The sequence below is a fragment of the Bufo bufo genome, chromosome 6 (genome assembly GCF_905171765.1).
Source record: "Bufo bufo chromosome 6, aBufBuf1.1, whole genome shotgun sequence".
Taxonomy (NCBI): Eukaryota; Metazoa; Chordata; class Amphibia; order Anura; family Bufonidae; genus Bufo; species Bufo bufo.
The window spans coordinates 437,417,238-437,442,581 of record NC_053394.1 but is presented as its reverse complement, the minus strand read 5'-3'; the positions used below and the strand labels follow the sequence as shown (position 1 = coordinate 437,442,581).

Sequence of the window (25,344 nt, the reverse complement as noted above, 5' to 3'; positions counted from 1 at the left end):
CTGCGCCTCACCGATGACATCACCTCCTAGTAAGGCCCCATGCACACGGCCATTGCACGCATTGCGGCCCGCCAAAAACACTACAATGGGTCCATACTACGGGGTGCTTCCGTGGGTTTCTCTCCGTGCCTATTTTTTTTGGGGTACGGACGGACCACGGACATGGGTCCGGATCAGTCCTGCGGCAGGCGCACACATGGTGCCCGTGCGTTGGAGACCGCAAATTTCCCCGAGCAACAGCCGTGGGCACGAGGCCTAAACAGGATAAGAAATGTATGGGAGTGGCTGCAGTACCGCACCGCAACCAGCAGGGAGCACTGCAGGCCATCATCCAACCGGATCACCATCTGCAGCTCCTGAGGACTACAACTCCCAGCCGCGGGTAACCCACTTTGCCTCAGGTTACAAGGGGTGTGAACACTTATTCAAAGCCTTTCCCTTTGGATACAGCATTATAAGGTGTGGACAAGGCACAAGACGAGGGACAAGTCTCCTCTAATATTATTGCTGCGACTGGAGGCTTCGCCCTAAACCGCGGCGCGGGGAGCGCTACCCCCACCGTCATGTAGGAGGGACCAAACCCCCAATAGACTGAGAAGGCACGGCTGATGCCCCCCCTATTATAATACACCGGGGCCACACTGCCGCGTTAAACTGCCCCCAGGGCCACGCACCCCCTCGCCGCCACATCCAGCCTTATGTGCACGACCTCAGCGGCTCTGTAACTTTCTAACAGACTTCGGTGGTTCACACTGAGCCAGTTACAAGATCTGCTTGCCGTAAGTGAATGACAACCCTCACATTTCTGTGCTGTTTGCACAGCAGAGGGTTTGTTACAATGTATTAGTGCCAGTTTAACCCCTCCAGTAAGGAAAGGGAGTGACGCCGCTGACACATTGCATCAAGCACTCAGCTGTGAGTAGGGTCAGGTTCTTATTCACTGACAGCAAGCAGAGAATAGCAAAGAATTGATACACAGCCAATGAGAAAGATTCAGGAACTCATCATTCACATCAGACTGGACTGTTTTGTTTGCATTTGAGCCGCTCCCGATGGCCGCCCCGCCGCTACTGAGGAGTCGCCCGCGGTCTATCCCAGGGATTTAATGGTCGAGTGCAAATTAACAGCAGTTTAACCCTTTCAGGAAAAAGTAATAAAAAAACAAAAAATAAAATAAAATAAAAACACACACAAACCCCAGTGACAGAAGATCCTAATGACGCGACACCCGACAGAGGGCCACAAGTTAAAGGACCCCCAGGGGCCCGGAGACAAGTAGCTGAAGCGGCTGCAGTCAGTGGCTGAGGACACGCCCCCGACACCCGCTCACCCTGTGAATTTTTTGGCACAATTATTATTAAACCTTGATATCAATCCCCCCAAAAAAGACGATTTATTCACATTTAATCTAAAAATATACTATATAGAGTGAAAATATAGAGGAGTCGCCGCGGCAACCCCGCTTCATAGAAACCCCGCTATACAAGGGAGGAGTCCACAGTCCCTGCACCCCAAACCTGCTGTGCACCCTCAGGGGGACTAACATGGTGGCTCCAGTGGTATAATCTGCACGCCCTAATGACGGCCATTACTAGAGGACACGCCCCCCATCTATGGCATCAGAATCAGCGGTCATCTAATTCAGTTCCGCTTTTACCGGGCGATTGCTCCATCACGGCGACTTCTGGATGGAAACCTCTTCCCGACGTCAAAGTGCAAGGTTAGCGATGACATGGATATTACGGGGAGGAGGATGATGGGGGTCTCGCCCCTCCGGCCGTCACTGACCAGATGTTGTAATAGTTATTACTCAGAAGGGGGAACATACTGCATCCACAAGTCCCAGCAAGGTCCCTTTAAGGGGGCGGAGTCCAGGCAGAGTCCCCGCCTCCTGGCGGCCCAGTCCTTGTTAATTGGTTAAAAGTAATACTATAATATAAAACTAGATGCTCTGTGCCGAGGGGGGATCCTCATCACCCCCAACATGGCGGATCATCACCCCCAACAATGGCTAAAACTTCAGGAAACTTAAAAACAGATGGTAAAAAAAAATGGCGAAAAGTTTTAAAATACAAATTTGTGCTGGTTAGTTATAAACACGCAGATAAGGCAGGAGGCAAATCCAGGGCCAGGCTCCACTGCGAGGGGCGGCCGCGAGGGGCTCTGGTTGGCTGACAATCCACAAGCGCGCGGCCCCAGAGCTCGACGCTAAACCTCAAAGACATTTAAAAAAAAAAAATTCAATAAAAACTGGAGAAATTCCTTAAAAAAATAAAAACCAACAAGGAAAGCGGAGTCCTGTGATCACTGCAGCATCAGCTGCTTGAGGTTGTCGTGAAGAATCGTGTCCTTCACGTCGCGGAAAACCAGGCGAATGTTCTCTGTGTTGATGGCGGTGGTGAAGTGGTGGTAGAGCGGCTTCTGCTGCTGGTCCCGGCGCTTGTTACGGAAACAATCCACCAGGAACTTCTGGACGTCGGAGAGGCAGTGCGGGTCGCCCCCAAACTCCGGGAAGTAGTCCTTAATGCTGACCACTTTCACCTTCTCCTCCAGCAAGTCCGTCTTGTTCAGGAACAGGATGATGGAGACGTTGCTGAACACCCGGTTGTTGACTATCGTCTCGAAGATGTTGAGGGACTCGGTCAGGCGGTTGGTCTGGCGGTCTTCCATCAGCACCTGATCGTACTCGCTGGACGACACCAAGAACAGGATGGAGGTGACGCTGTCGAAGCACTCGAACCATCGCTTCCGCTCTGACCGCTGGCCGCCCACGTCCACCATCTTGAAAGGCACGTTTTTTATTTCAAAGTCGTATTCGTGAATCCCCTTGGTGGGCCGACGAGCCAGGAGGATGTCCTGCTGAGACGGGAGGTAGTCCTGAGGGGAGAGAAGGGGAGTCAGGTGATCAGCGGCTAACGCTGCTCATGTCTGTCTGTCGTGACAGGATCCGGCCAGCAGGTGGAGCTCTGACAACACAGACCGGCTGCTGCCGGACATAAACCCCCCCCCCCCACCACTGACTTCAAGGCCTCGCTCTGTTTAACCCCGCGTTCACATCTACAGCTATTGCGACACTACAACTCTCAGCAAGCACACTTAGCTGTTCTCGGAACTCCCATAGAAGGTAACAGAGCATGCTGGGAGTTGTAGTTTCACAACAGCTGGAGTGTCAGAGGTTGCTGCCCGCTAACCTGCAGATTCATGTAAAAAACACGTATGTAAACAGCAGCTACACATGTGGCGCTCCAGCTGAAGCGCCATTACGTCTGCTGCAGCAAGCACAGGGTTAACGGAGGTTAATAAGCGGCACATAGTGGGATCGGGCAGGGCCGGGTCACATGATCAGCCCCGCACCCACAAGAGGAGGAAATGAGAAGTGAAATACTACAAGAGGTGGGAGGGGCCACGGGGCATTACACGGGGGGACCCCCCAGGGGCATTAAACGGGGGAAAGGGGACCCCTGGAGGCATTACAGGGGGGGGGGGGGGGGGGACGACCCCCCAGGGGCGGCTCTTCTATATGTGATTACAAGCTCACTGCTGCGCACCAATCACAGACAAATCTAGATCACAGACAGGAGACGACAGCAGCGCGGGGGGGGGGGGGGGGGGGGACAACACTGAGGGGAGATCAGCGGCCAGGTACTCACCAGTTCTCCCAACTTGTCTAGATTGTCCAGGAAATATTTCACTGACTCACCCTGAGAGAAACAGAAACCAAAGTCAGGACATAAGCAAAACTAGACCCAGCACTGCTCCAGTCACATCCAGAGCAGCAGCGACCAAGCACTGCTCCAGTCACATCCAGAGCAGCAGCGACCCCCCACCCAGAATGGGACACATCACCCTTCATAACCAGCTCTAAGGATAAGAACCCACAACCTGGAAGTGCCGTAGTGATCAAGATGCAGCCTGGGACTTGTAGTACACTACCTGGCTGGATACAGTGACTGAAAATCATCAGGGACCACATAAAAAGTGCCCCCAGAAGACAGCACCCCCCCTCCCCCACACAGTGTCCTCCCACAATCCCACCATATACTAGGAAGCGCCTGATTAATGATAAGAATGCCAGCCCTGCAGTGAAGACCGACACCCTTAGGACATCCCTTTGTAACCAGCATGTTATGAGTGGGTTGCACAGCGATGAGGCCATGACGGCTCCTGGGATAAGTGGCCGCAACAGGACAGGCGCCGCTTCTCAGCCCAGGACTCCAGAGACACCCCACCCTCTATAGACCTGCCGGCGTCTGCACCGTCAGCTTCGCACAGCAGTCAGGATTGTGCACCCTGCCATTCTCAGCCCCCCCCCCCCGCAACCTGAAGAATACCTCGACTCCCTGCACCCCACCGCCATTCTCAGACCCCCGTAACCTGAAGAATACCTCGACTCCCTGCACCCCACCGCCATTCTCAGCCCCCCGCAACCCGAAGAATACCTCGACTCCCTGCACCCCACCGCCATTCTCAGCCCCCCCCCCGTAACCTGAAGAATACCTCGACTCCCTGCACCCCACCGCCATTCTCAGCCCCCCGCAACCTGAAGAATACCTCGACTCCCTGCACCCCACCGCCATTCTCAGCCCCCCCGTAACCTGAAGAATACCTCGACTCCCTGCACCCCACCGCCATTCTCAGCCCCCCCCGTAACCTGAAGAATACCTCGACTCCTGCACCCCACCGCCATTCTCAGCCCCCCCGCAACCTGAAGAATACCTCGACTCCCTGCACCCCACCGCCATTCTCAGCCCCCCGCAACCTGAAGAATACCTCGACTCCCTGCACCCCACCGCCATTCTCAGCCCCCCCCCCCCCGCAACCCGAAGAATACCTCGACTCCCTGCACCCCACCGCCATTCTCAGACCCCCGTAACCTGAAGACCTCGACTCCCTGCACCCCACCGCCATTCTCAGCCCCCCCCCCGCAACCTGAAGAAGACCTCGACTCCCTGCACCCCACCGCCATTCTCAGCCCCCCCCCCGCAACCTGAAGACGACCTCGACTCCCTGCACCCCATCGCCATTCTCAGCCCCCCCCCCCGCAACCTGAAGAAGACCTCGACTCCCTGCACCCCACCGCCATTCTCAGCCCCCCCCCCCGCAACCTGAAGACGACCTCGACTCCCTGCACCCCACCGCCATTCTCAGCCTCCCCCCCCGCAACCTGAAGACGACCTCGACTCCCTGCACCCCACCGCCATTCTCAGACCCCCGTAACCTGAAGACCTCGACTCCCTGCACCCCACCGCCATTCTCAGACCCCCGCAACCCGAAGAATACCTCGACTCCCTGCACCCCACCGCCATTCTCAGACCCCCGTAACCTGAAGACCTCGACTCCCTGCACCCCACCGCCATTCTCAGCCCCCCCCCCCCGCAACCTGAAGACGACCTCGACTCCCTGCACCCCACCGCCATTCTCAGACCCCCGTAACCTGAAGACCTCGACTCCCTGCACCCCACCGCCATTCTCAGCCCCCCCCCGCAACCTGAAGATACCTCGACTCCCTGCACCCCACCGCCATTCTCAGACCCCCGCAACCTGAAGAATACCTCGACTCCCTGCACCCCACCGCCATTCTCAGCCCCCCCCCGCAACCCGAAGAATACCTCGACTCCCCTGCACCCCACCGCCATTCTCAGACCCCGCAACCCGAAGAATACCTCGACTCCCTGCACCCCACCGCCATTCTCAGACCCCCGCAACCCGAAGAATACCTCGACTCCCTGCACCCCACCGCCATTCTCAGCCCCCCCGCAACCCGAAGAATACCTCGACTCCCTGCACCCCACCGCCATTCTCAGACCCCCGTAACCTGAAGACCTCGACTCCCTGCACCCCACCGCCATTCTCAGCCCCCCGGTAACCCCCAACACCTGAAGTCCTCGACTCCCTGCACCCCACCACCGTTCTCAGCCGCCCCACCCACCGGTAACCCCCCCAAAACCTGTAGAAGACCCCCGACTCCTTTTTTGGGTACCCGCACACACGAGGCGCTACAAACCATCGAGGTCACGGCTCTGCAGGCAGCACTAAGAACATGGCCGCTCAGAACTGCAAGAAGCTGATCACTCCTCACACAGTGGATGAAAACCCATCCTAACAATGCAGCTGAGGGCTTGTTACAATGTGTCAGTGCAGGGATGGCTTTAGGCTTTTAGAGACATTTTGTAGTGACAGCTGCAGAACTATCTAAAATGAAACACTGTAACAAACCACCTGCTGACAAAGGAGTCAAGACCAGAATTCACCTCCGGGATTTAACCTATTCATGTTGACAATTCCCTGACAGCAAGCAGATGTGCAGCTGAGAGTGCCAGAGGAGAGGGGAGATCATCGGCTGCGAGACGCCCCCACAGCCTGTGCCAGCCAGAACAGAGTGGTCTGCATTCTGCTGAGTCTCAGTCATCGGACTCCAGTCACATCCAGAGCAGCGGCCACAATTCAGTGCATGGAGGGAGCAGAGGCTGCAATAAAGCTCTTCGGACACAAGACAAAGCATCATCGATGCGCAGCAGAATTGTGAACGCAGCTCTGGAAGTGACTGGAGTAAAGGACGCAATGTGAATAACGATGTGCGGATGGATCAGTGGCTGCGCTGCTTACCAGCTGGAACTCGCGGCGCCGGTCGTAGGCGTGCTGAATGCCGCTGTCCGCCCACAGGGCCTTTATGGATGACAAGTGCAGGAGGAAGACTTGGGTCTCCACCATCCCCTGAGCCACTATGACGGAGCGCGTGTCGAAGGCCATCATCACTTCTCCATGCTTCTGATTGGACGGGTCTCCCCAGGGAATGTGCAGCTTCTCGCGAGCGTCCACCAGCACCCGGATACCTGCAAGAGAGAGGCGTCAAGAGGGCGCAGACTGGCACTGTGATACCCCCACCTGAGGAGAGCGCGGACCGGCACCATGATCCCCCCAAACCTGAGGAGGGCGCGGACCGGCACCGTGATCCCCCCCAACCTGAGGACCAGGGGCACAGACCGGCACCGTGATCCCCCCCCCCCAACCTGAGGACCAGGGGCACAGACCGGCCCCGTGATCCCCCCCCCCAACCTGAGGAGGGCGCGGACCGGCACCATGATCCCCCCGACCTGAGGAGGGCGCGGACCGGCACCGTGATCCCCCCCAACCTGAGGACCAGGGGCACAGACCGGCACCGTGATCCCCCCCAACCTGAGGAGGGCGCGGACCGGCACCATGATCCCCCCGACCTGAGGAGGGCGCGGACCGGCACCATGATCCCCCCGACCTGAGGAGGGCGCGGACCGGCACCATGATCCCCCCCGACCTGAGGACCAGGGGCGCAGACCGGCACGGCACCCTCCCCCAGGACCAGGGGCACAGACCGGCACGGCACCCTCCCCCAGGACCAGGGGCACAGACCGGCACGGCACCCTCCCCCAGGAGGTATATAGCAGACAGCGGTGCTCTGGATACGTCATCTCAGCCACAAACACAGAGAGGCGACTGTCACCACGACCATACAGCCTACTGATAAACAGGCAATTTACAGCCGGAGGCATGAGGCTCAAGGAACCTCAGTCATCTGCCAGTACTGTATGCATTGTACAGACTGCTCTTTGTGGACTACAACTCCCAGCATGCACACAGCCTCCGGCTGACTGCGCACTCCAGGGTTTCTCGTCTATTTTTTGCGCTCTGACCTCAGACAGGAAATCTTCGCGGCCTGTAATCGGTATTTGATTGCTTTGTTCTTGTAAACACTCCCAGTCCTGATTAAAAGAGCGGAGGCGGCCCCGGACTTAACCCCTGCAGCCTGCTGTGGGCCCTGACTGGAAGCTAGGGGACACTGAAGACCAGATGCATCATGGGTACAAGTACAAGATCTGGGGCCGCCCAAATCCAAGCACACCCTGTCAGGGGCTGGCACGGAATGCTGGGAATTGTAGTTCTTCAGGAGCGCCCCGAAAACACAATGAGACTGTGCAAGAAAGTGCTATTGTCACGGGAAGTACGGGGAAGGCAGGACAACCAAAGGGACCACAACAACAGACTAGGCCCCAAACCTAGGCAGAACTGCACAGGAACCTGAGACTGCTGAAACACTGCACCAAACCCTCAGCTTAGGGAACCGGGACAGACAACTGGCTCCTTCCAAACTGAAGGAGCCAGTGTCTCCCTGAGGCCTAGTCAGGACAAACACACCAAGAAAAGGGAAAAGGACTTAGCTTGAGAAGCAACTGGAACAGGAGAAACACCACACAAGCAGAGCTATCAGCCGCAGGGAAACAAGTGAGAGGCGGAACATATAAAGAGCCACCTGATGGAAACCGGTCAGCAACAGAGAGATTTGTCAGATCGACCCCTGAGTCTTCCGTCTATCTGAACTTCTAAGATCTCTCCCAGGGCCGGCGGTGACAGCAATACTCTGGAGCTTCAGAGCTGAAAAGCCCCCTGCATCCCCTGCGGAATCAATGTCTGCACAGCGCATTCTGGAGTATAACAGGACAAGTAATGTATGTACACAGTGACTGCACTAGCAGTATAGTGAGTGCAGCTCTGGAGTATAATACAGGATGTAACTCAGGATCAGTACAGGATAAGTAATGTATGTACACAGTGACAGCACTAGCAGTATAGTGAGTGCAGCTCTGGAGTATAATACAGGATGCAACTCAGGATCAGTACAGGATAAGTAATATATGTACACAGTGACTGCACCAGCAGAATAGTGAGTGCAGCTCTGGAGTATAATACAGGATGTAACTCAGGATCAGTACAGGATAAGTAATGTATGTACACTGTGACTGCACCAGCAGAATAGTGAGTGCAGCTCTGGAGTATAATGTAGGATGTAACTCAGGACCAGTACAGGATAAGTAATGTAATGTATGTACACAGTGACTGCACCAGCAGAATAGTGAGTGCAGCTCTGGAGTATAATCCAGGATGTAACTCAGGATCAGTACAGGATAAGTAATGTATGTACACAGTGACTGCACCAGCAGAATAGTGAGTGCAGCTCTGGAGTATAATCCAGGATGTAACTCAGGATCAGTACAGGATAAGTAATGTATGTACACAGTGACTGCACCAGCAGAATAGTGAGTGCAGCTCTGGAGTATAATCCAGGATGTAACTCAGGAGCAGTACAGGATAAGTAATGTATGTACACAGTGACTGCACCAGCAGAATAGTGAGTGCAGCTCTGGAGTATAATACAGGATGTAACTCAGGATCAGTACAGGATAAGTAATGTAATGTATGTACACAGTGACTGCACCAGCAGAATAGTGAGTGCAGCTCTGGAGTATAATCCAGGATGTAACTCAGGATCAGTACAGGATAAGTAATGTATGTACACAGTGACTGCACCAGCAGAATAGTGAGTGCAGCTCTGGAGTATAATCCAGGATGTAACTCAGGAGCAGTACAGGATAAGTAATGTATGTACACAGTGACTGCACCAGCAGAATAGTGAGTGCAGCTCTGGAGTATAATACAGGATGTAACTCAGGATCAGTACAGGATAAGTAATGTATGTGCACAGTGACTGCACCAGCAGAATAGTGAGTGCAGCTCTGGGAGTATAATACATGATGTAACTCAGGATCAGTACAGGATAAGTAATGTATGTGCACAGTGACTGCACCAGCAGAATAGTGAGTGCAGCTCTGGGAGTATAATACAGGATGTAACTCAGGATCAGTACAGGATAAGTAATGTATGTACACAGTGACTGCACCAGCAGAATAGTGAGTGCAGCTCTGAGGGGAGGAGGAGGTCATAGATCTAGAGCGCACCTTCACCATGTCACCCTATCTGTTATCTCGGAGCCCATCCTCACAATGGCAGGGACGGGGCGAGACTTATTCTAGTGCTGCTGCTGAGACATTGGGAAGACAAAACCTTTGCTGTGTGACTTGTTGCCGGCAGTACGTGAAGAGCAGAGAACAGGAAGTGGCAGCGCGCCAGGCCCGGCCTCCTGACTGCATGGCAGCTCCACTAGGAAGCATCAGTCATCCAGAGTCAACAGAAAGGACGATGATGTGACCTCCGACAACCAAACCTCAGGATCACCTAACCGAGGGCAAATCCATTACCTCAGACTGTATGCAAGGGGAAGGCACCAGCTACCAAATGCAGAGTACAGGGATCAGAACGTGGGCTGCAGAGACTGAACCAGCAGGTGTGGTACAGGGATCAGAACATGGGCTGCAGAGACTGAACCAGCAGGTGTGGTACAGGGATCAGAACGTGGGCTGCAGAGACTGAACCAGCAGGTGTGGTACATGGATCAGAACATGGGCTGCAGAGACTGAACCAGCAGGTGTGGTACAGGGATCAGAACATGGGCTGCAGAGACTGAACCAGCAGGGGTGGTGCAGGGATCAGAACATGGGCTGCAGAGACTGAACCAGCAGGGGTGGTACAGGGATCAGAACGTGGGCTGCAGAGACTGAACCAGCAGGTGTGGTACAGGGATCAGAACGTGGGCTGCAGAGACTGAACCAGCAGGTGTGGTACAGGGATCAGAACGTGGGCTGCAGAGACTGAACCAGCAGGTGTGGTACAGGGATCAGAACGTGGGCTGCAGAGACTGAACCAGCAGGTGTGGTACAGGGATCAGAACGTGGGCTGCAGAGACTGAACCAGCAGGTGTGGTACAGGGATCAGAACGTGGGCTGCAGAGACTGAACCAGCAGGTGTGGTACAGGGATCAGAACATGGGCTGCAGAGACTGAACCAGCAGGAGTGGTACAGGGATCAGAACATGGGCTGCAGAGACTGAACCAGCAGGAGTGGTGCAGGGATCAGAACGTGGGCTGCAGAGACTGAACCAGCAGGTGTGGTACAGGGATCAGAACATGGGCTGCAGAGACTGAACCAGCAGGTGTGGTACAGGGATCAGAACATGGGCTGCAGAGACTGAACCAGCAGGTGTGGTACAGGGATCAGAACATGGGCTGCAGAGACTGAACCAGCAGGTGTGGTACAGGGATCAGAACGTGGGCTGCAGAGACTGAACCAGCAGGTGTGGTACAGGGATCAGAACGTGGGCTGCAGAGACTGAACCAGCAGGTGTGGTACAGGGATCAGAACATGGGCTGCAGAGACTGAAACAGCAGGTGTGGTACAGGGATCAGAACATGGGCTGCAGAGATCAGAACATGGGCTGCAGAGACTGAACCAGCAGGTGTGGTACAGGGATCAGAACATGGGCTGCAGAGACTGAACCAGCAGGAGTGGTACAGGGATCAGAACGTGGGCTGCAGAGACTGAACCAGCAGGAGTGGTACAGGGATCAGAACGTGGGCTGCAGAGACTGAACCAGCAGGAGTGGTACAGGGATCAGAACGTGGGCTGCAGAGACTGAACCAGCAGGTGTGGTACAGGGATCAGAACGTGGGCTGCAGAGACTGAACCAGCAGGTGTGGTACAGGGATCAGAACGTGGGCTGCAGAGACTGAACCAGCAGGTGTGGTGCAGGGATCAGAACATGGGCTGCAGAGACTGAACCAGCAGGTGTGGTACAGGGATCAGAACGTGGGCTGCAGAGACTGAACCAGCAGGTGTGGTACAGGGATCAGAACGTGGGCTGCAGAGACTGAACCAGCAGGTGTGGTGCAGAGATCAGAACATGGGCTGCAGAGACTGAACCAGCAGGTGTGGTACAGGGATCAGAACGTGGGCTGCAGAGACTGAACCAGCAGGTGTGGTACAGGGATCAGAACAAGGGCTGCAGAGACCCGCAGCAGCTGGCGGGCACAGCAGGAAGCAGACTGGTTTGGGGGGGGGGGGGGGGGATCCTTGTGGCATCCAGAGATTGGCAGGGGGTGACCGGCCAGACTGCAACGACAACCAGAGAAACACAGCATCTGACCCCCAGAGCCGCCTCAGGCTATCCTCGCCACGTCTGGAGAGGGTGGCCCGTCTCGCAGTCTCGTCCTGTTCCTGGATGGGGTTGAGGTCGGGGGGCTGTGCGGACGGTCAGGTTCTTCCATGTCTTTATGGAGCTTGTGCATCGGGCGCAGTCCTGAAGGAGCAGAACAGCTCCAGAGTCCAGTGGGGGCGTGCCCTCCGTCCTATGACTGGTGCTTGGCGATGGGAGGCTGATGCTGATGGCAGAGGAGGTCTGGACTCCGCAAGTATTGAATCCGCAGGGGGTCCATGCTCCTCAGCACTCGGGGACCCCACTCTTCTCCATAGGGTGTAAGTATACAGTACAGAGGTGGCGGTATTCTTCATACACAGCCCAGGGCCTGACAACACACCTATAACCCTGCACTACAAGTACCAGCCTGACCACTACCACCCTCCACCACAACCGGCTCAGGGGTATAGGGAAGCCCCTCCCAGAGTGCAGGGTCAGAGGTCAGGACAAAGCTCCGCCTCCAGTCTGGGGTCAGCTGATGAACATCTCCAGAGGTATGCGAGGGGCGGGGAAAAGAAAGGAAGCCAGGCGTCATGTGACCCACTGTCAGTGTACAGTATACACAGGATATACACCGACAGCCCAAAGCACCGCCGCCATTCTTCCACAGCAGATGAAGACATCCTCTGACTACCCCAGAGACAACAGAGACGCTGGTTGTCACAGGGCCTCCATTTTTCCTGACCTCCTTCCACCGTCGCCCCCCCCCCCCCCCCCCCTTACTCCTAACATTAGTGAGGAGAACGACAGCTGATGGGCGGGGCTGCACACCAAGGGGCGGGGTTACACCCCCCATACATGTATTATCTCTAATGAGACCCTCAAAACAAACCTCAGAGACCAGACCCCCAGCAGAGGAGAAGCACCTCATCATATTACATACGGGGCATGGGGGGGGGGGGGGGCAACGGTCAGTCATATTACATACGGGGCATGGGGGCAGCGGTCAGTCATATTACATACGGGGCATGGGGGGGGGGGGCAGCGGTCAGTCATATTACATACGGGGCATGGGGGGGGGGGGGGGGGCAGCGGTCAGTCATATTACATACGGGGCATGGGGGGGGGGGGGGCAGCGGTCAGTCATATTACATACGGGGCATGGGGGGGGGGGGGGCAGCGGTCAGTCATATTACATACGGGGCATGGGGGGGGGGGGGGCAGCGGTCAGTCATATTACATACGGGGCATGGGGGGGAGGGGGGCAGCGGTCAGTCATATTACATACGGGGCATGGGGGGGAGGGGGGCAGCGGTCAGTCATATTACATACGGGGCATGGGGGGGGGGGGGCAGCGGTCAGTCATATTACATACGGGGCATGGGGGGGAGGGGGGCAGCGGTCAGTCATATTACATACGGGGCGTAGACGGGGGGCAGCGGTCAGTCATATTACATACGGGGCGTAGACGGGGGGGGCAGCGGTCATTACATACGGGGCGTAGACGGGGGGCAGCGGTCAGTCATATTACATACGGGGCATGGGGGGGGGCAGCGGTCAGTCATATTACATACGGGGCGTAAACGGGTGGGCAGCGGTCAGTCATATTACATACGGGGCATGGGGGGGGGCAGCGGTCAGTCATATTACATACGGGGCGTAGACGGGGGGCAGCGGTGAGTCATATTACATACGGGGCATTGGGGGGGGGCAGCGGTCAGTCATATTACATACGGGGCGTAGACGGGGGGGCAGCGGTCAGTCATATTACATACGGGGCGTAGACGGGGGGGCAGCGGTCATTACATACGGGGCATAGACGGGGCAGCGGTCAGTCATATTACATACGGGGCATGGGGGGGGCAGCGGTCAGTCATATTACATACGGGGCGTAAACGGGGGGGGAGCGGTCAGTCATATTACATACGGGGCGTGGGGGGGGGGGCAGCGGTCAGTCATATTACATACGGGGCATTGGGGGGGGGGCAGCGGTCAGTCATATTACATACGGGGCGTAGACGGGGGGCAGCGGTCAGTCATATTACATACGGGGCGTAGACGGGGCAGCGGTCAGTCATATTACATACGGGGCATAGACGGGGCAGCGGTCAGTCATATTACATACGAGGGGGCAGCGGTCAGTCATATTACATACGGGGCGTAGACGGGGGGGCAGCGGTCAGTCATATTACATACGGGGCGTAGACGGGGGGGCAGCGGTCAGTCATATTACATACGGGGCGTAGACGGGGGGGCAGCGGTCAGTCATATTACATACGGGGCGTAGACGGGGGGGGCAGCGGTCAGTCATATTACATACGGGGCGTAGACGGGGGGGCAGCGGTCAGTCATATTACATACGGGGCGTAGACGGGGGGGCAGCGGTCAGTCATATTACATACGGGGCGTAGACGGGGGGGCAGCGGTCAGTCATATTACATACGGGGCGTAGACGGGGGGCAGCGGTCAGTCATATTACATACGGGGCATAGACGGGGCAGCGGTCAGTCATATTACATACGAGGGGGCAGCGGTCAGTCATATTACATACGGGGCGTAGACGGGGGGGCAGCGGTCAGTCATATTACATACGGGGCGTAGACGGGGGGGCAGCGGTCAGTCATATTACATACGGGGCGTAGACGGGGGGGCAGCGGTCAGTCATATTACATACGGGGCGTAGACGGGGGGGCAGCGGTCAGTCATATTACATACGGGGCGTAGACGGGGGGGCAGCGGTCAGTCATATTACATACGGGGCGTAGACGGGGGGGCAGCGGTCAGTCATATTACATACGGGGCGTAGACGGGGGGGCAGCGGTCAGTCATATTACATACGGGGCGTAGACGGGGGGGGCAGCGGTCAGTCATATTACATACGGGGCGTAGACGGGGGGGGCAGCGGTCAGTCATATTACATACGGGGCGTAGACGGGGGGGGCAGCGGTCAGTCATATTACATACGGGGCGTAGACAGGGGGGGGGCAGCGGTCAGTCATGTTACATACGGGGCATAGACGGGGGGGGGCAGCGGTCAGTCATATTACATACGGGGCGTAGACGGGGGGTAGCGGTCAGTCATATACAAAGGGGTGGGGGGGCACATAGTGTTCTCTCCGCATCTCTTCCAGCCCCATAGAAAATGAATGGGTCCGCACTCCGCACCCGTTCCCAATATTGCGGAACCATTTGCGGACGTGTGAATGGACCCTTACGGGGGGGGGGGGGGTGCCAACTTGGGGGGGCAGCGGTCAGCCTCACACACAGGGGGGTGGGCAGCGGTCAGCCTCACACACAGGGGGGGGGGCAGCGGTCAGCCTCACACACAGGGGGGTGGGCAGCGGTCAGCCTCACACACAGGGGGGTGGGCAGCGGTCAGCCTCACACACAGGGGGGTGGGCAGCGGTCAGCCTCACACACAGGGGGGTGGGCAGCGGTCAGCCTCACACACAGGGGGGTGGGCAGCGGTCAGCCTCACACACAGGGGGGTGGGCAGCGGTCAGCCTCACACACAGGGGGGTGGGCAGCGGTCAGCCTCACACACAGGGGGGGTGGGCAGCGGTCAGCCTCACACACAGGGGGGTGGGCAGCGGTCAGCCTCACACACAGGGGGGTGGGCAGCGGTCAGCCTCACACACAGGGGGGTGGGCAGCGGTCAGCCTCACACACAGGGGGGTGGGCAGCGGTCAGCCTCACACACAGGGGGGTGGGCAGCAGTCAGCCTCACACACAGGGGGGTGGGCAGCGGTCAGCCTCACACACAGGGGGGTGGGCAGCGGTCAGCCTCACACACAGGGGGGTGGGCAGCGGTCAGCCTCACACAGGGGGGTGGGCAGCGGTCAGCCTCACACACAGGGGGGTGGGCAGCGGTCAGCCTCACACACAGGGGGGTGGGCAGCGGTCAGCCTCACACACAGGGGGGGTGGGCAGCGGTCAGCCTCACACACAGGGGGGTGGGCAGCGGTCAGCCTCACACACAGGGGGGTGGGCAGCGGTCAGCCGCACACACAGGGGGGTGGGCAGCGGTCAGCCTCACACACAGGGGGGTGGGCAGCGGTCAGCCTCACACACAGGGGGGTGGGCAGCGGTCAGCCTCACACACAGGGGGGTGGGCAGCGGTCAGCCTCACACACAGGGGGGTGGGCAGCGGTCAGCCTCACACACAGGGGGGTGGGCAGCGGTCAGCCTCACACACAGGGGGGTGGGCAGCGGTCAGCCTCACACACAGGGGGGTGGGCAGCGGTCAGCCTCACACACAGGGGGGTGGGCAGCGGTCAGCCTCACACACAGGGGGGGGGGGCAGCGGTCAGCCTCACACACAGGGGGGTGGGCAGCGGTCAGCCTCACACACAGGGGGGTGGGCAGCGGTCAGCCTCACACACAGGGGGGTGGGCAGCGGTCAGCCTCACACACAGGGGGGTGGGCAGCGGTCAGCCTCACACACAGGGGGGTGGGCAGCGGTCAGCCTCACACACAGGGGGGTGGGCAGCGGTCAGCCTCACACACAGGGGGGTGGGCAGCGGTCAGCCTCACACACAGGGGGGTGGGCAGCGGTCAGCCTCACACACAGGGGGGGGGGCAGCGGTCAGCCTCACACACAGGGGGGTGGGCAGCGGTCAGCCTCACACACAGGGGGGTGGGCAGCGGTCAGCCTCACACACAGGGGGGTGGGCAGCGGTCAGCCTCACATACAGGGGGGTGGGCAGCGGTCAGCCTCACATACAGGGGGGTGGGCAGCGGTCAGTCATATTACATACGGGGCATGGGGGGGGGGGGGGCAGCGGTCAGTCATATTACATACGGGGCATGGGGGGGGAGGGGGGCAGCGGTCAGTCATATTACATACGGGGCATGGGGGGGGGGGGGGCAGCGGTCAGTCATATTACATACGGGGCATGGGGGGGAGGGGGGCAGCGGTCAGTCATATTACATACGGGGCATGGGGGGGAGGGGGGCAGCGGTCAGTCATATTACATACGGGGCATGGGGGGGGGGGGGCAGCGGTCAGTCATATTACATACGGGGCATGGGGGGGGGGGGGGCAGCGGTCAGTCATATTACATACGGGGCGTAGACGGGGGGCAGCGGTCAGTCATATTACATACGGGGCGTAGACGGGGGGGCAGCGGTCATTACATACGGGGCGTAGACGGGGGGCAGCGGTCAGTCATATTACATACGGGGCATGGGGGGGGGGAGCGGTCAGTCATATTACATACGGGGCGGAGACGGGTGGGCAGCGGTCAGTCATATTACATACGGGGCATGGGGGGGGGGGCAGCGGTCAGTCATATTACATACGGGGCGTAGACGGGGGGCAGCGGTGAGTCATATTACATACGGGGCATTGGGGGGGGGCAGCGGTCAGTCATATTACATACGGGGCGTAGACGGGGGGCAGCGGTCAGTCATATTACATACGGGGCGTAGACGGGGGGGCAGCGGTCATTACATACGGGGCATAGACGGGGCAGCGGTCAGTCATATTACATACGGGGCATGGGGGGGGCAGCGGTCAGTCATATTACATACGGGGCGTAAACGGGGGGGCAGCGGTCAGTCATATTACATACGGGGCGTGGGGGGGGGGGCAGCGGTCAGTCATATTACATACGGGGCATTGGGGGGGGGCAGCGGTCAGTCATATTACATACGGGGCGTAGACGGGGGGCAGCGGTCAGTCATATTACATACGGGGCGTAGACGGGGGGCAGCGGTCAGTCATATTACATACGGGGCATAGACGGGGCAGCGGTCAGTCATATTACATACGAGGGGGCAGCGGTCAGTCATATTACATACGGGGCATAGACGGGGCAGCGGTCAGTCATATTACATACGGGGCGTAGACGGGGGGGCAGCGGTCAGTCATATTACATACGGGGCGTAGACGGGGGGGCAGCGGTCAGTCATATTACATACGGGGCGTAGACGGGGGGGCAGCGGTCAGTCATATTACATACGGGGCGTAGACGGGGGGGCAGCGGTCAGTCATATTACATACGGGGCGTAGACGGGGGGGGCAGCGGTCAGTCATATTACATACGGGGCGTAGACGGGGGGGCAGCGGTCAGTCATATTACATACGGGGCGTAGACGGGGGGCAGCGGTCAGTCATATTACATACGGGGCATAGACGGGGCAGCGGTCAGTCATATTACATACGAGGGGGCAGCGGTCAGTCATATTACATACGGGGCGTAGACGGGGGGGCAGCGGTCAGTCATATTACATACGGGGCGTAGACGGGGGGGGGGCAGCGGTCAGTCATATTACATACGGGGCGTAGACGGGGGCAGCGGTCAGTCATATTACATACGGGGCGTAGACGGGGGGGCAGCGGTCAGTCATATTACATACGGGGCGTAGACGGGGGGGGCAGCGGTCAGTCATATTACATACGGGGCGTAGACGGGGGGGCAGCGGTCAGTCATATTACATACGGGGCGTAGACGGGGGGGCAGCGGTCAGTCATATTACATACGGGGCGTAGACGGGGGGGGCAGCGGTCAGTCATATTACATACGGGGCGTAGACGGGGGGGGCAGCGGTCAGTCATATTACATACGGGGCGTAGACGGGGGGGGGCAGCGGTCAGTCATATTACATACGGGGCGTAGACAGGGGGGGGGCAGCGGTCAGTCATGTTACATACGGGGCATAGACGGGGGGGGCAGCGGTCAGTCATATTACATACGGGGCGTAGACGGGGGGGTAGCGGTCAGTCATATACAAAGGGGTGGGGGGGCACATAGTGTTCTCTCCGCATCTCTTCCAGCCCCATAGAAAATGAATGGGTCCGCACTCCGCACCCGTTCCCAATATTGCGGAACCATTTGCGGACGTGTGAATGGACCCTTACGGGGGGGGGGGGGGGTGCCAACTTGGGGGGGGCAGCGGTCAGCCTCACACACAGGGGGGTGGGCAGCGGTCAGCCTCACACACAGGGGGGGGGGCAGCGGTCAGCCTCACACACAGGGGGGTGGGCAGCGGTCAGCCTCACACACAGGGGGGTGGGCAGCGGTCAGCCTCACACACAGGGGGGTGGGCAGCGGTCAGCCTCACACACAGGGGGGTGGGCAGCGGTCAGCCTCACACACAGGGGGGTGGGCAGCGGTCAGCCTCACACACAGGGGGGTGGGCAGCGGTCAGCCTCACACACAGGGGGGTGGGCAGCGGTCAGCCTCACACACAGGGGGGTGGGCAGCGGTCAGCCTCACACACAGGGGGGTGGGCAGCGGTCAGCCTCACACACAGGGGGGTGGGCAGCGGTCAGCCTCACACACAGGGGGGTGGGCAGCGGTCAGCCTCACACACAGGGGGGTGGGCAGCGGTCAGCCTCACACACAGGGGGGTGGGCAGCAGTCAGCCTCACACACAGGGGGGTGGGCAGCGGTCAGCCTCACACACAGGGGGGTGGGCAGCGGTCAGCCTCACACACAGGGGGGTGGGCAGCGGTCAGCCTCACACAGGGGGGTGGGCAGCGGTCAGCCTCACACACAGGGGGGTGGGCAGCGGTCAGCCTCACACACAGGGGGGTGGGCAGCGGTCAGCCTCACACACAGGGGGGTGGGCAGCGGTCAGCCTCACACACAGGGGGGTGGGCAGCGGTCAGCCTCACACACAGGGGGGTGGGCAGCGGTCAGCCTCACACACAGGGGGGTGGGCAGCGGTCAGCCTCACACACAGGGGGGTGGGCAGCGGTCAGCCTCACACACAGGGGGGTGGGCAGCGGTCAGCCTCACACACAGGGGGGTGGGCAGCGGTCAGCCTCACACACAGGGGGGTGGGCAGCGGTCAGCCTCACACACAGGGGGGTGGGCAGCGGTCAGCCTCACACACAGGGGGGTGGGCAGCGGTCAGCCTCACACACAGGGGGGTGGGCAGCGGTCAGCCTCACACACAGGGGGGTGGGCAGCGGTCAGCCTCACACACAGGGGGGTGGGCAGCGGTCAGCCTCACACACAGGGGGGTGGGCAGCGGTCAGCCTCACACACAGGGGGGTGGGCAGCGGTCAGCCTCACACACAGGGGGGTGGGCAGCGGTCAGCCTCACACACAGGGGGGTGGGCAGCGGTCAGCCTCACACACAGGGGGGTGGGCAGCGGTCAGCCTCACACACAGGGGGGTGGGCAGCGGTCAGCCTCACACACAGGGGGGTGGGCAGCGGTCAGCCTCACACACAGGGGGGTGGGCAGCGGTCAGCCTCACACACAGGGGGGTGGGCAGCGGTCAGCCTCACACACAGGGGGGTGGGCAGCGGTCAGCCTCACACACAGGGGGGTGGGCAGCGGTCAGCCTCACACACAGGGGGGTGGGCAGCGGTCAGCCTCACACACAGGGGGGTGGGCAGCGGTCAGCCTCACATACAGGGGGGTGGGCAGCGGTCAGCCTCACATACAGGGGGGTGGGCAGCGGTCAGCCTCACATACAGGGGGGTGGGCAGCGGTCAGCCTCACATACAGGGGGGTGGGCAGCGGTCAGCCTCACATACAGGGGGGGGGGCAGCGGTCAGCCTCACATACAGGGGGGTGGGCAGCTGTCAGTCTTGCAGCCAGCTCTGGGGGGCAGCCCACCCCTGACAGCAGGTAGGGGGCGCTCTCTTTGGAGGTGCAGGGCAGAGGGGCGGGGTCACCCCTCCCCCACCCGGGCCCCCCATCTCTCACCTTTGATGACGTTGCTGTAGATGGTGGCCCGGAACTCCTGCTTGGCCCTCACGTCGAAGTCCTGGCCGTGGATGATGCGCATCTGCTTCAGGAAGGTGGACTTTCCGCTCTCGCCGGCGCCCAGCAGCAGGATCTTCACCAGCCGCTTGACGTGGGTCTTCTCCCGGGAGATGCAGCGGTCGATCTCCTTGGACTTGCGCTGCTGCTCGGCCTCCCGGCTGTTCAGCACACAGTTGGGGAAACACACGGAGAGCACGGAGCGGGTCGGCAGGAAGTCCGCCATCTTACACACTACATGAACACCGAGCCCAGGGAGGAGGCCGGCGCGTCACTACGTCACCGCGTCACTGGCTGGCGTGCGCGAGCCCGCCGACAAAAGAGCGCACTGCCCCGCCCGGGACTTGAGCTCGAGCAGCCGCGCATGCGTGCCCCGCCTCCTACGCTTGAGTCAAGTGAGGCGCCATTGTACCGAAGCCAGATTAACCTGGCGGTAAATGGAAATGACCACAACAGAATGGCGGCCTGAGAGGAGACCGTTTACAGGCTCCGGAGGATGAGATGGGTAGGGTAGCCTGTCTAAGACACACAGGAGATGGGGCCTCCCGCAGAAGACCTATGTACCACCTCCTGTCAGTGAAAGGAGACTTCAGTCTTACTCAATCCCGCTCACAGTAGAAGGATTTGTTACAGTGCATTAATCTTGATAATCCAAGAATGACACATTGTAACAAATTGGCAGCAGCGGATAGAACTCGTCACCGGTGTGGTTTTCTATACTTCTCTTACATAGTGGAAGGAGCAGGGTCCTTCCAGCAGCACAGAGGATTTCAGGAGAGGAGTGTGCTGATTCTGTGGAGGTCACAGGCTGATACATAGTGGAATGAGCAGGGTCCTCCCAGCAGCACAGAGGATTTCAGGAGAGGAGTGTGCTGATCTAGTGGAGGTCACAGGCTGAGAGTTACATAGTGGAAGGAGCAGGGTCCCCCCAGCAGCACAGAGGATTTCAGGAGAGGAGTGTGCTGATCTTGTGGAGGTCACAGGATGAGAGTTACATAGTGGAAGGAGCAGGGTCCTCCCAGCAGCACAGAGGATTTCAGGAAAGGAGTGTGCTGATCTTGTGGAGATCACAGACTGAGAGTTACATAGTGGAAGGAGCAGGGTCCTCCCAGCAGCACAGAGGATTTCAGGAGAGGAGTGTGCTGATCCTGTGGAGATCACAGGCTGAGAGTTACATAGTGGAAGGAGCAGGGTCCTCCCAGCAGCACAGAGGATTTCAGGAAAGGAGTGTGCTGATCTTGTGGAGATCACAGACTGAGAGTTACATAGTGGAAGGAGCAGGGTCCTCCCAGCAGCACAGAGGATTTCAGGAGAGGAGTGTGCTGATCTTGTGGAGGTCACAGACTGTTACATAGTGGAAGGAGCCGGGTCCTCCCAGCAGCACAGAGGATTTCAGGAGAGGAGTGTGCTGATCTTGTGGAGATCACAGGATGAGAGTTACATAGTGGAAGGAGCAGGGTCCTCCCAGCAGCACAGAGGATTTCAGGAGAGGAGTGTGCTGATCCTGTGGAGATCACAGGCTGAGAGTTACATAGTGGAGGGAGCAGGGTCCTCCCAGCAGCACAGAGGATTTCAGGAGAGAAGTGTGCCGTTCTTGTGGAGGTCACAGGCTGAGAGTTACATAGTGGAAGGAGCAGGATCCTCCCAGCAGCACAGAGGATTTCAGGAGAGGAGTGCGCTGATCTTGTGGAGGTCACAGGCTGAGAGTTACATAGTGGAGGGATCAGGGTCCTCCCAGCAGCACAGAGGATTTCAGGAGAGGAGTGCGCTGATCTTGTGGAGATCACAGACTGAGAGTTACATAGTGGAAGGAGCAGGGTCCTCCCAGCAGCACAGAGGATTTCAGGAGAGGAGTGCGCTGATCTTGTGGAGGTCACAGGATGAGAGTTATATAGTGGAAGGAGCAGGGTCCTCCCAGCAGCACAGAGGATTTCAGGAGAGGAGTGTGCTGATCTTGTGGAGATCACAGGCTGAGAGTTACATAGTGGAAGGAGCAGTGTCCCCCCAGCAGCACAGAGGATTTCAGGAGAGGAGTGTGCTGATCCTGTGGAGGTCACAGGATGAAAGTTACATAGTGGAAGGAGCAGAGTCCTCCCAGCAGTACAGAGGATTTCAGGAGAGGAGTGTGCTGATCTTGTGGAGGTCACAGGATGAGAGTTACATAGTGGAAGGAGCAGGGTCCTCCCAGCAGCACAGAGGATTTCAGGAGAGGAGTGCGCTGATCTTGTGGAGGTCACAGGATGAGAGTTATATAGTGGAAGGAGCAGGGTCCTCCCAGCAGCACAGAGGATTTCAGGAGAGGAGTGTGCTGATCCTGTGGAGGTCACAGGATGAAAGTTACATAGTGGAAGGAGCAGGGTCCTCCCAGCAGCACAGAGGATTTCTGGAGAGCAGTGTGCTGATCTAGCTAGGGATGCGGTTTAGATGAGTTAACCCCTTCCTGTACACTTCTATATACTGGGTCAGGCTGATACATTTGTTCTCAGGGTTTAATATCCGTTCAACTTAAAAAACAAGAAGAAAAACAAGACGATGGCCGCTATGAGAGGATCGGGTGCAGTCTGTGCGCGGTGTGCGGCCTGGACTGTGATGCAGGAAATGGCGTCTGTCGTCCCCCAGCGTGACACAATGTGACGTGGGACGTGTGGAAGTGAAAACGCCATTGGGGGTCGGCGTGGTTAACCATTCGGATGCTGGGAGTGATGAGAGATATAATATACAGTACAGACCAAAAGTTTGGACACACCTTCTCATTCAAAGAGTTTTCTTTATTTTCATGACTATGAAGGCATCAAAACTATGAATTAACACATGTGGAATTATATACATAACAAGCAAGTGTGAAACAACTGAAAATATGTCATATTCTAGGTTCTTCAAAGTAGCCACCTTTTGCTTTGATTACTGCTTTGCACGCTCTTGGCATTCTCTTGATGAGCTTCAAGAGGTAGTCCCCTGAAATGGTCTTCACTTCACAGGTGTGCCCTGTCAGGTTTAATAAGTGGGATTTCTTGCCTTATAAATGGGGTTGGGACCATCAGTGGTGTTGAGGAGAAGTCAGGTGGATACACAGCTGATAGTCCTACTGAATAGACTGTTAGAATTTGTATTATGGCAAGAAAAAAGCAGCTAAGTAAAGAAAAACGAGTGGCCATCATTACTTTAAGAAATGAAGGTCAGTCAGTCAGCCGAAAAATTGGGGAAAACTTTGAAAGTAAGGGCTATTTGACCATGAAGGAGAGTGATGGGGTGCTGCGCAGATGACCTGGCCTCCACAGTCACCGGACCTGAACCCAATCGAGATGGTTTGGGGTGAGCTGGACCGCAGAGTGAAGGCAAAAGGGCCAACAAGTGCTAAGCATCTCTGGGAACTCCTTCAAGACTGTTGGAAGACCATTTCAGGGGACTACCTCTTGAAGATCATCAAGAGAATGCCAAGAGTGTGCAAAGCAGTAATCAAAGCAAAAGGTGGCTACTTTGAAGAACCTAGAATATGACATATTTTCAGTTGTTTCACACTTGTTTGTTATGTATATAATTCCACATGTGTTAATTCATAGTTTTGATGACTTCATAGTCATGAAAATAAAGAAAACTCTTTGAATGAGAAGGTGTGTCCAAACTTTTGGTCTGTACTGTAAGCAACAGAAGAGATTCTCCTGGTTCACCAACAGCACCCCGGGGTCCCATCCCTGTGCCAGTATATATCATAGCATCATCCTCCGTGTATACAGTATATATCACAGCATCATCCTCCGTGTATACAGTATATATCACATCATCATCTCCGTGTATACAGTATATATCACATCATCATCCTCCGTGTATACCAGTATATATCACAGCATCATCCTCCGTGTATACAGTATATATCACAGCATCATCCTCCGTGTATACAGTATATATCACAGCATCATCCTCCGTGTATACAGTATATATCACAGCATCATCCTCCATGTATACAGTATATATCATAGCATCATCCTCCGTGTATACAGTATATATCACAGCATCATCCTCCGTGTATACAGTATATATCACATCATCATCCTCCGTGTATACAGTATATATCACATCATCATCCTCCGTGTATACAGTATATATCACAGCATCATCCTCCATGTAATACGTATATATCACAGCATCATCCTCCGTGTATACAGTATATATCACATCATCATCCTCCGTGTATACAGTATATATCACAGCATCATCCTCCGTGTATACAGTATATATCACAGCATCATCCTCGTGTATACAGTATATATCACAGCATCATCCTCCGTGTACACAGTATATATCACAGCATCATCCTCCATGTATACAGTATATATCACAGCATCATCCTCCGTGTATACAGTATATATCACAGCATCATCCTCCGTGTATACAGTATATATCACAGCATCATCCTCCATGTATACAGTATATATCACAGCATCATCCTCGTGTATACAGTATATATCACATCATCATCCCTCCGTGTATACAGTATATATCACAGCATTCATCCTCCGTGTATACAGTATATATCACAGCATCATCCTCCGTGTAATACAGTATATATCACAGCATCATCCTCCGTGTATACAGTATATATCACAGCATCATCCTCCATGTATACAGTATATATCACAGCATCATCCTCCATGTATACAGTATATATCACAGCATCATCCTCCATGTATACAGTATATATCACAGCATCATCCTCCATGTATACAGTATATATCACATCATCATCCTCCGTGTATACAGTATATATCACAGCATCATCCTCCGT

At 57.1% G+C, this 25,344-nt stretch overlaps 1 protein-coding gene across 1 annotated transcript; it reads right to left on the bottom strand.

Moving 5' to 3' along the window:
- Positions 1-203: 203 nt before the first annotated feature.
- Positions 204-20,790, bottom strand: GNA13 (G protein subunit alpha 13). The gene is made up of 4 exons (XM_040434976.1): positions 20,505-20,790; positions 6,607-6,833; positions 3,651-3,701; positions 204-2,877 (listed from the first exon to the last, which is right to left on the bottom strand). The coding sequence occupies exons 1-4, from the start codon at positions 20,785-20,787 to the stop codon at positions 2,305-2,307; spliced, it is 1,134 nt and encodes a 377-aa protein (XP_040290910.1). The 5' UTR covers positions 20,788-20,790; the 3' UTR covers positions 204-2,304.
- Between the last annotated feature and the right edge of the window lie 4,554 nt (positions 20,791-25,344).